Source organism: Carassius gibelio, chromosome B7 (genome assembly GCF_023724105.1).
Source record: "Carassius gibelio isolate Cgi1373 ecotype wild population from Czech Republic chromosome B7, carGib1.2-hapl.c, whole genome shotgun sequence".
Lineage (NCBI taxonomy): Eukaryota > Metazoa > Chordata > Actinopteri > Cypriniformes > Cyprinidae > Carassius > Carassius gibelio.
In genome coordinates, this window is record NC_068402.1 from 37,835,404 (window position 1) to 37,853,542 (window position 18,139).

Sequence of the window (18,139 nt, forward strand, 5' to 3'; positions counted from 1 at the left end):
ATCAAAGAATTAATAGTGGGCAAACTTAGGGTTGTGAAGTTAATAAACATAATATTAATAATCCAAAACTGAGTTAGTGAAATAACTTCATTATGTTACAGCACATAAAAACACTGGTGTGAATACTAACATGTCGATCTAGGTTGCATGCTAGCAGACACTCGAGCAATTATGGTCTTTAAAGGAACAGTTTATAATGAAGATGTGCTCACCCTCAGGCTGTCCAAGATGTACTGTAGATGAGATTGTTTCTTCATCAGGTTTAGAGAAATGTAGCGTTCTATCAGTGTCTCACCAGTGGATGCTCTGCAGTGAATGGGTGCCATCAGAATCAGAGTCCAAACGGCTGATAAAAACATCACAATAATTCACAAGTAATCCACACCACTCCTGTCCATCAGTTAACATCTGGAGAAGACAAGTGTGTTGGGAAGAAACAAACTTAAGACATTTGAAGACATTTCTAAATAAAATACAAGTCTATAATTAATAGTAGCACCAGTGGACAATTTGTCTGTTCTGAATCAGGAGAAAAATCTGGCACAGATTAAGCACCAGCTTTTGTCTTCTCCAGATGTTAACTGATGGACTGGAGTTGTGTGGATTATTTTGATGTTTTTATCAGCTCATTCTGACGGCACCCATTCACTGCAGACCATACACCACTGAGCAAGTTATGCAATGCTGTAATGGGCTGTGATTTAGTCTTTATTCATGTATTTATTTCAGCGTTTATTCATGTCTATTCATGAGCCGCGATCACTGTACCATTTGGTGATCATTGATGTCTCTTAATGGTGTGTTAAACCGACACCAGACTGTGTTGGCAGGTTTACATGTCGGTCAGGTGTCTCTTCCTCTCTGAATGGGCAGTTCTCTGCTAATAGACCACTGGAGACTCTCTTACCAGAGAATTTAACGCTAGCGCTGCTGGCCGTACGCGGTCAGTTCATGAAAACGGTAGGAAATGAAATTCTCTGTAATGTAAACACTAACAGATCAGAGTCGATGTTCTGCCCACACAAACACAAAACTATTACCCTCACTTCCCCCTACAGCACAAAAGCCTGTGTGTGTGTGTGTGTGTTATATCCTGGGTTATGGGCCTTTCCCATAATTCCTCCCGAGTCTCTTGTGTTGTCTTATTGCTTTGTTTTGCTCTCTCTCGCTGGTTTCTGTGTTTATTAGCACATTAGCTCCTTGGAGGCTCAGAGTATCACAGACTCACAGAAGCAGTCAGATCATTTCAGCCCTTTATTTGTGTTTGGAGAACTGACAGCAGCTGATCATCCGCTCGGTTTGCTCACGTCATGCACATCTCTGCTCTTATTCTGATCTGTTCATTAGTGCATGCTATTACAAGTAAAAATAAATTAATATAATAAAATAATGAATATCACTCTGTGTATTGGAAATGAATGGATATATTGAATATGTATGCACTTTGGATCATGCTGTGCAGTTTAATTCCTGCTATTTGCGAATGAATACTCATTAAAGTAGTTTTAGATTTTATTGGTTAATTGGGCAGCAGAAATTCTTCATGAAATTATAATTAGGGCCGGGACTTTAACGCGTTAATTGAGATTAATTAATTACACAAAAAATATTGCGTTAACTAAGATTAATTAATTACAGAAAAAAAAAAAAATTCCCGCATTTTTAATAACTTATTTTTGCACCGCGGAACGTTTCTCACTGGATGAGTTTCGGCGGACCGATTATACTGAAGCACCAACTAGCGTTCGCATATCACTCCAGCGCATCGAGCCTCAAGTATCACCTCAACGCTAAACATAGCAGCTAGCATGGACTTTACATTTTATGTTGAACTATGTATTATTTTGTTGGTGCAACAGTTTATGTTGAACTCTTTATTGTTTTGGCCAAGGTTGTTGAGAGTTGGAATTAGTATGTTATGGCCTCTGAAGCAACAGAGAGATGTTTTCTAATAGTCAGTGTTTCTAATGTTCTGAATGTAATTGACAGTATTGTGTTTTACTTTAAAAAAACACTTTACAGAAGGTTCCAGAACCTATAAGCTGCCTGAATTTCTGATATGTACTATTTCTAAATTGTTTCTAAATATGCTATTGATACACTTCATGAACAAAAATAAACAATATTTTGTTGCTTAAGCTTATGTATTCAGTCATTATTCAATGGTATACTATAAATCCATGTGAAAAAAAATTACTTCTCACTGTTCTCAGGTCAAATATTTATATGCGATTAAAATGCGATTAATTTCGATTAATTAATTACAAAGCCTCTAATTAATTAGATTAATTTTTTTAATCGAGTCCCGGCCCTAATTATAATATATTTACTCATCTGTTTGCTTGCTTGATTTCATCGGTTTAATAGTAGGGCTAAAGCTGTGTAAAGCAATATCTGTGTTTATAGATGAACAGGCATTGGAATGAAATAACAGTCGAGTTGGTGGTGTTTCTTGGTTTCTTGTGTGTAATAGTGCCTCAGTGGTGTGAATTGTTTTCTAGATTTGTACAGGTGTGAAGTGTAGGATGTCGTTAATATATACAATAAAGTAAAATAAACTTGTTTATTGATTTTACAGATTTATAGTTGAAGGTTTAGTTACCATGCAACACGTCTGCCTTAATAGCGGCAAGCAGCAAAAACATATTCTGCCCTTGAACCTCTAGTAATCATAATCATGACAAAAACAAGAGGGTTTCTAGCACTCCTAGCACTCAGAATAATAAATAGATATATTGAATCCCTATCATTGTGCACAGCTTCACTCTTGGACATCTAATGATGCTTCTGGAGAAGAAGTCCTCCAAGGTTAAACTCAAACTCTTGTGCTTTTTAATGAGAGTTTACTTTAAGAAGAAATTCAGCAGGAGACTTAATAATAAAGATAAATAATAGAAATGTCTGCATTAGAGCCGCTAGATCTTTATATAACAGTGTGATTTTATACCTCAGTATGAAGTCGTTTTCTGCAGGGTACTGCTTGGTTGATTTTTATTTAAGCAATTTGCTGCTAGATAATGTGTTACTACATATACTGTAACAATTAGTACATTATTACAGGAAATATCATTTCTGAATTAAATATAATTTGTTGCGTTCTAAAATAAAGGAGTAAGCCCCAGGAAGCCGTGGTTTACAGTGAACTTATAAAAGCTAAAGGGGTTGTTAGGCAAGACTCGGAGCTTAGATGTTATAAAATCACTGTAAACCACGACTTCACAGAGATTATTGCTTTATAAAACAGTTATTCCATATACATAGCAAGGTTTCACAAAATATAATAAAACAAAGCAAATAAAATGTAATGATATTAATAAAAACATTTCCTGCATCCCAGTTCGTTTACTTATAATATGCCCTAAAATTATGTACTCTTTTTGTGAAGAAAAAGTACATACTGTACTTTTGAGGATATTAGGCAATCTTTGGGACATACCACTTCGTCATGAGTGCATATTTAACAAGCACTCTGTTTCTACATGAATTCTGTCATTGTTTAAACTGCACTGCCAATTATATTATCACAGTTAACAAAATTATTGTATTTTGTTAATAATTCTTGTTTGCAGTTCTAATCAAATACTCATCCACCACACAAAGCATTGTGGGCGATATTAGCCATTAGAGTCTGCATTAGTCTGCACTTCAAATTTTAATCTCAAGTAATCTGGGGATCTTTGGCATACTCTTTCCAACACACTATGATTTGGGACATACACATTCTGTGTTCGAAAACTATTTAGGACGGATAGTATGCAAATTGGTACACAGTAATTATTCTTCTGCTAAGCAATGTGGTTCTTCAGAAGTGGTTGTGGTTGCAACAAATTGGTTGCTTTTGAATTTACAACAGCTTTGAACCTTTCTCAACCAATCAGAATCAAGGACCAGAACTATCAGTTTTATAACTCTATTTTTTCCTCTGATTCCAGAAACCTCCTCCTCAGGAAATGTCTTAATGGACACGACAACGACACATACCACGACTCGCCCATTTACAGCCAGCACCACGACTGCCTCCACCTCCACCAGCTCCACCACGAATAGCAGCACCCGATCTCCCTCCACGACACCTGTGGCCCCGCGCAGCACCACCACAAACCGGCAGCCGGCGGCTCTCCCCGAGGTCACTGCTCGCTCCGACCCGTCCTCCGTCCTGCCCAACATCGCTGTGGAGTTCTGCAGCCCCGTCACCAACTCCTCTATCACCTGGCCCAGAACACGGCAGGGCCTCGTGGCCAAGCAGCCCTGCCCACCGGGAACCATCGGTACGTTAGAGCAGTCCAGGGAGCCGTGAGGTGGTTATGTTCACCAGCAGAGGGCGCTGAGAGATGCACTGGTTAATTAGTCGCGCCAACACTTGGACAGGAACAGAGCACGATTATCCTTAATTTATAAAAAGAAACACTTAGGTATTGAAATATCTTATTCATTATTAATTATAGTGCTGTGAAAAAATTAATCGCGATTAATTAAAAAAAATAAAAGTTTTAGTTTACATAATATATGTGTGTGTACTGTGTATATTTATTATGTATAGAAAATTACACACATGCATGTAAATATTTCAGAAAATTCTGTTGTGATTATATATTAAATATATGTATAAATAATATAAAGGATATGAATATAAATATAGACATGTAAATACTATTTTCATTATTTTGAATGTAATTAATCACGATTAATCGTTTGACAGCACTATTATTAATATATAATCTATTTTTGTAAAGTAATACTCAAATTTTTAAAAGTCACAACTATTACAAATAAAAATGTTTAAAAAATAATTATGAGAAATAAACCAATTTTGGCAGTTTTTCTCTGAATTCTGAGTTGCATCTCGCAATTCTGACTTTTCCTCATAATTCTGAGATAATTTGTGATATACACTTTTAAGAGAAAAATAGTCAGAACAGTGAAAAAGAAAGTCAGACTTCTGAGTAATTTTTTTTTGTAATTACACGCAATGAAAGCTCTCTTTATATATATATATATATATATATATATATATATATATATATATATATATATATATATATATATATATATATATATATATATATATATATATGTGTGTGTGTGTGTGTGTGTGTATATATTTTAAAGATCTGGCTATTTTTCTCTAAATTCTGAGTTACATCTAACAATTCTGAGTTTTTTTTTTTCTCGGTTTTGACTTTTTCATCTGAATTATTCACTATTTTTCATTGTGTGATTATTAGTTAATTTTGATACAACCAGTCTGACTTGCAAACATAACTATTATCATCACTAGTATCATTGCTTAATCCTTTAACATTATTTATAATCATTATTATTATTTAACAAAAAAATAAGAATATGTGATTTTAAATGGTAGATATTAGCAAGTAAGATTTCAGAAATCTGGTCTTAACCATGAACATCCTAGCGGTTGCATAGCGACGCCTTGCTCTGTTTCCACAGATCAAATAAGCCCTGCTCACTGCATGTTTAACAGCTTGCTTGGGTAACCCAGGTGTGTGTTTCTCTCTTTGGTTATTAGTGAGTTTGTGAAAGTGCAGCAGACGAGCGACACACAGAGTGAGCACAAATAACATGAACACAGCAAACGCATCAAACACACCTTTCACCCTCATTCCTCTGCCTCTCTTTGTTTAAAGTCCTTCATTTCTCTCACTGCTCATATCCAAACGTTTCCAGGCCTCCCATCTGTTTCCATGGTTCAGGTGATTGGCAGCTTCTTCATAATTAGTTGTTTGTTCTTAGATTTGTCTTCTGGTCATTTCTCAGAGTAACACATTCACATCCTCATATTCTCTTTCAAAACAACAACATCAAAAAGCACTAGCTTTTGAATGAAGTGTGGCTATTTTTTACAACCCTGTTATATAATATCATTCAAAAGTTGAGAAATCAATACTTTTATTTAGCAAAGATGTGTCAAATTGGTCAAACGTGACAGTAAAGACATTTATAATGTAACAAAATATTTACATTTCAAATAAATTATGTTATTTTCATCTATTCATCTGTGAAACCTGAAAGATAAAATGTATCACAGTTTCCACAGAAATATTGTGCAGCACAACTAATTTCAACATTGATAATAATCAGAAATGTTTCTTGAGAAGAAACATGTCGCATGTCTCAACTCACCCACCATCTCCTCCTCTGGAGTCAGACGCAACTCGCTGTCGCTGCGCGCTATCCACGTCCCGGGGGAGCTCAATTGTGCAGCCAACACGATCTCACGACAGCTTACCTTTCACAGGCAATGGCGACTCCATCCCCAGATGGTCCAGCTGATTTGGAGTAGATTCGGGGAAGCCCAGGTAGACCTGTTTGCTTCCCACGAGTCCTCCCACTGCCAGCTGTACTATTTATTCCCCATCCCAGGCCCCCCTGAGCACAGATGCACTGGCACACAGCTGGCCTTGGGCTCTACGCAAGTATGTGTTTCCCCCAGTGAGCCTGCTCGCACAGATGCTGTGCAAGGTCAGGGAAGACGAGGAACAGGTCCTGTTGGTTGCGCCTTACTGGCCCACCCGGACCTGGTTTTCGGAACTCATGCACCCCGTGACAGCCCTTTCCTGGTGCATCCCTCTCTCAGGGGTTAGGCACCATTTGGCTCCCGCGTCCAGATCTTTTGAAACTCCACGTTTGGCTTCTGGACGGTATGCGGCAGACCTAAGTGATCTGCCACTGGCGGTGGTAGACACTATCACTCAGGCTAGAGCCCACACTACGAGGCAGGCCTATGCTCTGAAGTGGAGTCTGTTCACAAACTGGTGTTCTTCGCACCGAGAAGACCCCCGGATATGCCGGTCAGAGTCCTGCTTTCTTTCCTGCAAGAAAGGTTGGAGCGTAGGCTGTCATCCTTCAACCAGAAAGTGTATGTTGCTGCCATTGCAGGCCAAGGACACCCTTGATTCCCTCCTGGGCCACTCTATTGTTCTGGCAGGACTTCAGAGGTGTCCCTTTGAGCCGCTGGATTCAGTTGAGTCGTGCTCACTTCCATCAAAAGGTTCAGGAACCTCCAAGCATTTTCGGTAAGTGAAGAGTACCTTGTGTCACTACTCTCACGTTATCTTGAGACCCCGGCTGGGATACGTGCCCAAGGTTCATATCCAGCCTTGGCGTTGCTGTGTCCTGTAAGAGCACTTCGCATATACGTGGACTGCACCCAGAGCTTCAGAAGCTCTGAGAAGCTCCTGGTCTGCTTTGGAGGTCAGCCGAAGGGGAAGGCTGTCTCCAAGCAGAGGTTGGCCCACTGGATAGTGGATGCCATTGCCTTGGCATACCATTCTCAAGGTGAGCCATGTCCCCTGGGGGTGAGAGCCCCCTACACATGGAGTGTGGCCTCCTCCTATGCGCTGGTGCATGGCGCCTCTCTGGCAGACATCTGTCGAGCTGCGGGCTGGGTGAGACCTAACACCTTTGCGAGGTTTTACAAAATTTGTGTAGAGCCAGTTTCTTCCCATGTGTTGGGTAACAGGTAATTGACGGCAAGGGCTGATTGGGTGTCATGATTGCTGTGCCATTCCCCTTAACACGGGGATGTGAGCGCCTTTCTTCTCCCAGTAGAGTTCCCTGGTTGGTGTACCCTGGTCAAGCATCCTCCAGCACCCTCGGCGGTCAGACCTGGTGGAGAAGTCTGCCGCCAGGCCCAGCACTGGTGTTAGCATGCCAGGATTTCCGGTCAGCCCCCATACTGGGCTAGGGGTCCATATGGCTTGATTCCCTATAGGCAATCCTATATGTGTATTCTTCCACGGTAAGATTTCCCTCTTGGCAAACCTGTGTCTTCCCTTGACAGACCCGTCTCTTCTGGCAGCTGTTTCATCCCTACTCCAAGGTAGGAACTGCCTCAGAGACCCATTCCATATGTAGTACTGCCCCCTGGGTCAGTCCATATCAGTTTCTCCACATGTCACCTCCCTACGGGTAGGATGTGGTCTCTGTAGTGACCTTTTCCTAAGGCTCGCTTCCCCATTGACTTGACAAACTGTAAATACAAATAGGGAAAATTTGAAGCAATCTTTCTCCAAAGGCTAACTTTGTGTGGGCGGATAAGCAGCATGGCCTTCACCAGCAGCGATGTACTCACCCTTTGGCCCCTTCGGTACCAAGGTCAGTGAATTTACACTGTAGCTTTGGGAAGGTTACGACCTTAAGCGTAGCTTTTGTGGCACGCCACGGCTTGCCGACAATTCCAGCGCCACAGGGTTGTGACGGTGTTTAGGTTGTGGCGTTTTCCATAAGACCCCATATGTCGTTCGACATAGCTCGTAGTGACCTACAGATAGGGAACATCTCAGTTACATACGTAACCCTTGTTCCCTGATGGAGGGAACGGAGACGTTATGTCCCCATGCCACAACCTTGAACCATTCGCTGCTGCCGGGACACGTTCTCGGCTCCTCAGCGTAAAACCTAATGAGTGGATGCATCTGTCGCCTATTTATACCCGTGGGCACGGGGAGTGGCTCAAGTATGTTAAATCCACTAGCCAATTTTCATTGGCGTTTTGTCTTAAACTCAGAGATGATTGGCCTCCCAAGTGAGACCCCATATGTCGTTCGACATTTACGTCTCCTTTCTCTCTATCAGGGAACGAGGGTTATGTATGTAACAGAGACATTTTAAACAACATTTGCAAAGATACAGTTAATACAATATTGTAACATTTTTATTGCAAATATTTCCACACATGTGGACTTTTAGACTATATTTTTTACATTAATTGATTGTTATTAAAGTTAGTAATGCATGTGTTTATTGAACATAATCTTTTATCAAACTGCTGTTGTGTGTGTCTGCTGACAGTACTTCTGAAGAGAGAGAGAGAGAGAGAGAGAGAGAGAGAGAGAGTGTGTGTGTGTGTGTGTGTGTGTGTGTGTGTGTGTGTGTGTGTGTGTGTGTGTGTGTGTGTGTGTTTGTGTGTGTGTGTCAGCGATCTCACCTGAGTGCCGATACAGTCACCCGACTGGAAGAATATGACATTTTTTCCCTCTTCTGTCCTTCTAATTAGAGCTTAGAATTCTGTCGTCTCTCTCCACGCGCTTTAATTGACCTTTACCAGTGCTCTCCAGGGAATGAACACACACACACACACACACTTCTCTGCATCTGGCTGTAGTTAGAGCTCTCTCTCTCACACACACACACGCTGCAGTGATTTTATCTCCATCAGAGGAAGTAATTACACATTCTTTTATGATCACAGACGTTTGAAAGTGTTTCTTGTCATCTGTGGAAACAGCAGTGAAGGATGTTGATGTGTGTGTGTAGGTGTTTACTGTGTGATATGAACACACAGTAACGTCTGCTTTCTGTGTACAGGGATGGCTGTGTTCTCCTGTCAGGGGCCCGAGGGACTGTGGGACCAGCAGGGGCCCGACCTCAGCAACTGCTCCTCCACATGGGTCAACATCATCAACCAGAAGGTTTGAGAAACAAACACACACACACACACACACACACACACACACACACACAGTGGGGAAGTGTATATTTAGCCTGCCATGTTCACTCATTATACAACAGTTGGATCTTTCATTTGATTGGTTAAGCCGATGTTGTTATTGTTAATTGGAAATGTTCTAAAAAAAAAAGATTTGTGCCAAATATTGAAGAAGTTTGTAAATGGAAAATAATTTAAGACATCAGCTAAAAAATTATAACTAACAAGTTGCGGACATAATCGTAAAATAAATTACACAATGCTTTTATTCAAAGGTCGTGCTTACTTTTGTGTAAATTTGTAACGTTTTTCTTTTCACTGAGCATGTGCTGAGCAAATTAAAAATAAAACTATGAAATGTGTTTTAAGTAGTAAGTACATGAATTAAAGCTGAAATAAAATTTAAAAGGTAAAAAAAAATGCCACATAAAATTACTAATAATATAATATAATATAATATAATACAATACTAAAATTACACTGGGCTGAATGAGTAGTTCTAATCAGTCCTACAGTTTTACAAATGTGAAATGTGTGTGTGTGTGTGTGTGTGTATGTGGACCCAGCAGGCAGCCCAGAAGACAACATCTTTAGTTGCGTCTCATTAGCAAATAAACACATCTCTTCCTTTAGCTGGAGGAGTGTTGTGATTAAACTCAACACGAGTGAGCGTGGCTGTCGTCTGCGCTCGTGTTTTCACCACGGATTGAAAGAACAGAGCTTCACTGTCTGAGTCAAGTCAAGAGTCGTTCACTTCTCACATCTTCAGCCGCTTCTAGCAGACAAACACAAACACAGGGGGAGGATCTGATCTATATATATATATATATATATATATATATATATATATATACCTGATAAATAGTTAGCATTCATATTGTCATCCTTGCATTGACTGGGACTCAACTCCGTGATGACCTTGGTGTTGTTTATCATCACGCGCTGCAGGAACATTAACACCTATCCCAACACCTTCAGTTCTGCTGACCGTCATCCACATACAAACACACACTAGCAGAAAATCAGCTTCACTCAATCACTTCATTCAGAGCAATCACGTAAATGAACAACATAAAAAAAGACTTCATATTTATTGAGTGTTTAGATAAAGGTGGTGTGTGTATTTTTTTCAATGTTAAACACATTCCCTTATGCCGGTGTGTGTGTTGTAGATCCGAGCGGGTGAACCTGCGGCCATAATCTCCCGTGAGCTTTCCGAACAGACCAAGGGTCACATCCATGCGGGTGACATCACCTACACGGTCCGGGCCATGGGTCACCTGATCGACCTGCTGGACGTCCAGCTCAGGAATCTCACCCCCGGAGGAAAGGACAGCGCCGCCCGGAGCCTCAACAAGGTACTGCGTCTGACATACAACACTATTACACAGTATCTCAAGTCAAATGTTTTAGTAGAGCGCTATAAACACTGTTTCAGAGCAGCTTTACAGAAGATCATGATGTTGGTTTTTATGATATCTTAATATCTTCATAAGTCATTTAAGTCAAGTCAAAGTCACCTTTATTTATTTAGTGCTTTTAACAATACAGATTGTGTCAAAGCAACTTTAATATTAGCATTAAATAGGAAAATAGTGTCTCAATAATGCTAAAGGACAATAGTAAACACTTAATTTTCAGTTAAGGAGCCAAAACCTAATGGGTGACAGAATGGAGTAAAATCTTGGGAGAAACAAGGCTCATCAGTTCAATTCCAGACTGCAGCAAAGTCAGATTGTGCAGAGGACTCGGGGGGTTGCTGTGATATTGTCCCGGTGGCCGTCTGAGACAAGGTCTTTACAGTTGTGTAGAACTGAGGGATAACATTGTGCAATCTGAAATCAGTCATACTCGATCACACCACCTTTCAATATAATGGTTGCTCAGCTTCTGCCAATGCTTGCACAGAGATGAGTGTCAAATGTGTTTGGACTGTGAGGTCAGAACATCCCGGACTGATTATCTCATCCGTAATGGATGTACAGTCAGCCGGTTATTTTCACAAAATAAACCCTGACTGGGTGATTGGGACCTGGCGCAAAGCTCATTACCCTGCAGCTTACCAGTTAAATAAATAAAGGGACATGACATATCGATCTGAGCTGAAATGATTCAGTGATGTGAGAAGAAAGAGAGCAGAACCAATCTGATCAATCTGTGTATCGTGTGATAATGAGCGTCTGATTGTTCAATGCGTTACACTGATAATCACAGGCACACTGGACTTTTCTTTTTCTTATTGAATAAGCACAAGAAACAACTTGAGGTTCTTCAGTTTCACAAAAACAAACGAAGCTAAGTGTCTTTCAAAGATGTGATGCCTCCAACCTGACAAGCTTGGGCAAATCCACCCTTGTGAAAAAAAAGTGTGCTTAATAGTACAGTAATAATAATACAATATGTGAATATCTACAGTATGTATTGTGTAATGTTTTAGTAAATTACATATTTAATTTATCATAAATACTTGTTAGTACATTCAGCAGTACTTTTGAGGACAGTATATGTTATTGAAAAAATTCATACCGCATTTTAATTTATACGTTCACACTTAAAGTGTATTTTTTTTAATGATAAGTATGCTAAAGTATACTTCTTTTCCACAAGAGTGCAGTGACTAGGGGAACTTTAACAATGACAACAATGTACTCAAACCTGAAAAGTTTTTTTTTTTTTTTTTTTTTCTTTGCATTTTTGAAAAGTTTCGTATTTAGACGTCAATAAAGTCAAAATGATCCCTATTCACAAATGACTAAAATGACTGTACAATAACCATATTGGAGACAATAACAGAGAAGATAACCATATTGAAGATGATAACAGATTATACTAATATAGGAGATAATAAAAGAGACAATAACAGTATTGGAGATAATATCAAAGAAGATACGGTTTTAGGAGGAGATAGCACAGCTTTGTTTGGTGGAATTACACAATACTGTGTCTAAAATGAAACACAATATTAACTTCTTGTTCATTTAATTATCAAATCAATATCACATTTGCAATTATTCGGAAAAACAGCACTCACACTCAAGTAATATTGCTAAACTATGTCATATGATATAAATAAGACAAAACCTCATACAGGGCGTTTTCTGCCCTCATATCTTGAATTTCAGATCATATAACTACATTGTCATCACAGAGTCAGTCGTCCTGCATCATGATCATCAGCGAGTGCATCAGTGTAAGACCATGATCAGATCTGGGTGGGATGGGTTTTAGCGTGATTAATCACACAACATTATTTCATTAAATCGACAGCCCTACTTGTTAATATTATTATTATTATTACTGTTTGACTTGACCAGAAGAGAAGCGGAGAGATAAAGCGTCCTCTTTGACGCAGTCGGTGTGGAGAGCCGCAGGAGGAGGAGAGCAGTGGGTGTTTTTTTAATGATGTCCGTGTTTGTCAGGATGAATGATCCCCTGTGTTTCTCCCCGCAGTCAGACGTCTGTTTAAAAATAGGTTTAAGTTTGGTGAAGAGAAGCTCTCGCCGTCCTGAGGCTCCTATCGCTCCGAGGACTTTATGCGGCGTGAATAATCATCAGCGTTATTAAAGTTTCCACGGAGTTAAAGAGCTTCGCTTTGACGCTGTTTTCTCCAGACGTGTGTGTAGTTTGTCTTCAGACTCTCACAGAACAAAGACCGTTCATTCAGACATTGTGTGTGTATTAATATTACACACAGGATCCAAAATGAACAATACAAGAAACTGAGTGCCAGTAAAACGTGGCTTTGGAGAGTAAATAAAATAGTTGGCCAATAACATTTAGGCTGTTGATTAATTTAATGAGGTATTATTTATAAACTGTAATAGTATTTATTAACATTTGAATGAGCGTTTATGTTCATCTTTTCAGTATTTATAGAAAATTTCTTAGTAAAAATCTGCTTAAAATATTTCATTTAAACGAAATACTTAATTTCTTAGCTTTATAGTTCTTCATTCACGATTCATTCATTTACAATAAATAAATAAATAAATAGATTGTTTCTTTTTGTTAATGTAGTTTTTTATGTTGTTGCAAGATGGTAGATGATAGAAGTTATTCATTTACTTCTTCAGATTATCTAAATATAATATATTTTAAGTAAAATTTTAAACACCCTTTAATGAATGACCTTTTCTTGTGTTATCAAAGTGCATAAATTAAAGATTTTATTTTATTTTATTTATTTTTTGGTCAAAAATCTCCTGAATTCCTCCATCCATTAGCAAGTAAATGCTAGATCCTGACAACACACACACAGACACACACACACACACACACACACGTGCGTGCACGCACACACACACACACACACACACACACACAGAGACACACACACGCGTACAAATACACACACTCACAAACACGCACACACACACACACACACACACACTCACACACACGCACACGCACACACGCGCGCGCGCACACACACACACACACACACACACACACACACACACACACACATTCAGAGCACTGCTTCTGGTTCCTGTGGAGTAATATGTTCCTAATTAAAATCTACGTGTCACTTTTATCCGAGGCTTACACTGCATTCAAAGTAGACGTGTATCAGTTGAATCAAAGCCATCATCTTGGTTCTTCTGGTGACACTGAACCGCTCAAGATTAATTAACTTGTCTGTGAGGAGTGTCATTTTTCCGAGTGTGGAGCACAAACACCTGTTTCCACGCGTCTCCTGAGTTATTCACACTTGGTTTCCACCCACAGTTCTGCAGACTTCACGTTGATCAGCACTCACACTTTCTGACGAGGCCGTCACACTCTTCATCATAATTAATCGAAGCGGTAATTTTAAACTCAGGTTGCTCTGAGCTTCGACTGCTCTGTGTGAGGCGTCTTCAGCTCATCCTCACGAGTGATGCGCTTCATCAGGGATCTTCAGAGAAATATTCAATAAATAATGGTCCTTGCACACACAAATATTGGGTTAAATTGTGCAGTTTTAATTGCATGCAACTGTTCTTATTTATCCTTTTCAGCATTTCAATTAGTCTTATTTAAAAACTAGTAACATAGTGTTTATTGATATTATGAAGTTAACATTTTTGCAATTTCTTTGTATGATTTTGTCTTTTTTAATTTCCTGTTTAGCGTTCATTTATTTTTTATTTCAGTAATTTTAATTTTAAGTAATTTTAATACTATAACTATAACTTATTTAATTTGGTTGTTGAAGTTTTGATTTTGAGTGCGATGCTACTATTCTTATTTATCAGTCTTATTATTAATAATATATTATCAAAGTAGGAATTTTTTACTTAGATGCTGTTGAAGCATTTCCCATTTTCGTTTAAGTTTTATTTGCATGCAAATATTCAAAACATGCTAATTACAATACCTTTTCAATGTTGAAGCAGTGATGTTTTACTAATATAATGTGTGCTTTTATACTTTCAGTTTTGATTGTAATTTTAGTTTCATTATTAGTCTGTCATAACCAGACGTGATACAACCAGATTCTGTCCACATTACATTATGAAACATGATAAAACCAATCATAAGTCACAGTCTGTACCTAATCATATTTATAAAACAATAGTTTTCCCCTCATTCAGAACTCATGAGGTGTTTGTCCGGGAAAACTCTTGAACTCAGTTTGAACGTTCCTGTTTCCTTTCCATTTATTTTCAAGCTCTGAGTTAAATGATCCATCATATCTTTCATTATGACCATTAAAGCCACGCAGAACTCAAATGAACCCTTCTCTGATGTTATTGAAACTCAATCAGCACCTGATCTGTCAGCTGTGAAGTTACAGAAGTAGAAACCATTATAACTATCAACACTGAACGACTCTCAAATGCCACTCTCAGAAAAATATAAGGTACAAAAGATGTCACTGGGACGCCGCTTTTACAAAATGTCCAAATATGTACCATTAAAGGACAAATATTTACACTGGAGGCACTAAGATTGACTCCTGAGAGTGTCTGGAAGGAATTTGGTGTCAACTATAACCAACATCTGATCCCACAATGAAGAAATTATTGATTTTACCTGTATTTTGACTCTTGAATGTTATTATGTTGTTGAATTTATCATATAATGTCTTTCCAGTTCCTTTCTGACTTTCTCTTTCAGCGGCCGTCTCTCTTCTGAGATGCTGAAGTTTCTGTTCAGTCTGATTCGTTTCCTCTGGGTTCAGTGGGATGTGATTCCTGCTCTTCCAAAGGCTCTTTCACACTGAACACCAATGCAGTTATCAATGGATTCCTCTGGAGCTATAATGCAATAAAAGATGAAATAATAGAGATACAGTGTTAGCATCTCTGCTTCATTGTGTTCGGTGTGAAAGACCTTCAGACTTTGTATTTTCTGCTTGATACTAAAGCGCTTCTCTTTGGGTTTCAGCTGCAGAAAAGGGAGCGCTCGTGTCGATATTTCGTCCAGGTATTTTCCTCTTTATATTTGCACCGCTATCATGCTTTTCTCCTCATTCGCACCCGCCTCATGTTCCTCCTGTTTCTTTTCTTTCCTTTTTTTGTGAGGTCATGTTGTTGTCATGTGAGGCCTTGACCAAATTGAACCTTCACCTTTGCAAATGACCCATAATAATAATCCACTCGCTCTTAAACGCTTGCACGCTTGTCAAAAGCAGTGCACTTTAGCATGCTTTTAGTGCAGAAATTATATACTTAAGTCTGAACTTTTAATTGCAATTAAATGAAAATGTATTATACAGTAGTTTGGGTTTACATTAAATGCAATTAGTTCAACCTTAAAGAGTTTTTGACCCACTGAGGTAGGATTTGACTAGATTTACATGTAATTTCATAATTATGTCTTTTGAAAATATATTAAAGTACTGCTGAATGTACTGACAAGCATTTAAGGTAAACTATACTTTGATATAATTTCAGTTGAAAGGTGCAGTTTAGTTGATTTAACATATATTGACTTCAAATGTAACATTGCATAACACACTACATTTAAAATGGTAAAACATGTGCTTTAGTATGTGAGCCAACACATTAACACATTCCTTTTAAAACACAATGATTTCAATTATATTTTAAAGTCTTAAAAGAATTTGACACAATTACAAAAATGCACTTTTTAAGTGTATACAAAAGTGTGTTCAGGTATAAAAGTGTCTCTCTTTAAGTCACTCAAGTGGCCTTTCATTAATATTACACTTTCAGCGAGTACAGTTTATCAAAAATACACTTTTTTAAGATTTCACCAGCGCAGCATTTTCAAAAGCAAATGCCATTATCGGTCAGCTCCTAATTGTATTATTAGGGAAGGATCTAGTTTTGTTCTCGGCCTCATTATTACCCATGACTCTGTGTTTTTGCATCTGTGAGAGCAGCTGTGCTTCTTATCTTTTGAATAAACTAGTTTTAGGTCACGTTTGTAAGCTGTAGGTGTCCAGGATTGAGAAGCACAGCTGCTCTCAGATCTGCTCTGCTGCTGACCCTGTCAGGTCATGTGACCCTCAGCCTTCCCAGCATGCACTTGATGATTGTTGAGCAACAGCTGTTTTGACCCGTCAGAGGTCAAGTAGACTTGATGAAGTGTGTGTTGGATGTGACGTGTGTTAGAGATCTTCATGACTGCTGCTGAAGACGCTTCATCTCTAATGTGTTTCTAGTGTGAATCCGAATCTGTCTGATGGCTTCCATTCACTTGAACTGAACCGTTGAATTTGCCTCAATACAGAACTTGTGTACATGGTGGTGTAAAGCATATGGGTGCCAGATATAATTCACAGAGAACTGGAAAAATTTAGTTATTATTTTCCAGCATTACTAGAAATAGCTCCCAGACTGTGAAGATAATTTTAAGATCTACTCCGTGTTTGTTATTTAGTTTGAACCAGTGTTATTTAATATTATTATTATTATTATTATTATTATTTTATTATTTTTTTTTAATAGGTTTCATTTGTATATTTTCAGGTTTCACTTTAATTTTAGTATTTAGTTCTTTTTTTTTTTTTTTCTTGTGTGTGTGTGTGTGTGTGCCATTTCTTTTAGTTTTTATGATTTTTTAATATTACGATTTAGTTTTGTTTGTTTGTTATTTATTTATTTATTTATTTATTTATTTATTTTTTGCTTATAATATTAGTAATTAGACATTTTAGTCCATTTATTTAAAATGAAATTATTTTTTAATATTTATTTAAAATGTAAAATCTTTAATTAAAGTTATTAATAATAACACTGAATTCAGTTTATGAGCTAATAGTAAACATAAATAAACGATAATAATAAATGATAAATATAAAGCCTGTATACTAAATGATATAAGAAATACATTAATACATTAATACTTTTATTCAGCAAGGACACATTAAATTGATAAAAAAAAGACAGTAAATACATTTATAATGCTATAATTTAAAATTTTGAAACATCAAATAATTCTGACAATTAAAATGTTGATAATAATCAGAAATGTTTCTTGAGCATCAAATCATCATATTATACTGATTTCTGAAGATCATGTGACACTGAAGACTGAAGGAATGATGCTGAAAATGCAGCTGCGCATCACAGAAATATATTGCATTTTAACATAGATTCACATAAAAAAACGATATTTGAAATCATCATAATTTCATAGTTTTTACTCTTTTTAAATCAAATAGATGCAGCCTCGGTGAGCAGAAGAGACTTCTCTTATAAACATTACCAATTCTAAACAGCAGTGTATATGTATCAT

At 37.9% G+C, this 18,139-nt stretch overlaps 1 protein-coding gene across 14 annotated transcripts in view; it reads left to right on the forward strand.

The window, feature by feature from the left end:
• Positions 1 to 18,139, forward strand: part of LOC127961469 (adhesion G protein-coupled receptor L3-like) — a 255,154-nt gene that overhangs the window by 178,993 nt on the left and 58,022 nt on the right. For 8 of the 14 annotated variants that reach the window (XM_052560590.1, XM_052560585.1, XM_052560589.1 and 5 more), the window contains exons 6-9: positions 3,933 to 4,268; positions 9,328 to 9,431; positions 10,621 to 10,806; positions 15,821 to 15,859. In XM_052560590.1, coding sequence (XP_052416550.1) covers positions 3,933 to 4,268; positions 9,328 to 9,431; positions 10,621 to 10,806; positions 15,821 to 15,859 — 665 coding nt within the window. The remainder of the gene's footprint in view (positions 1 to 3,932; positions 4,269 to 9,327; positions 9,432 to 10,620; positions 10,807 to 15,820; positions 15,860 to 18,139) is intronic. The other 6 variants (XM_052560591.1, XM_052560588.1, XM_052560597.1 and 3 more) reach the window with 1 other exon arrangement.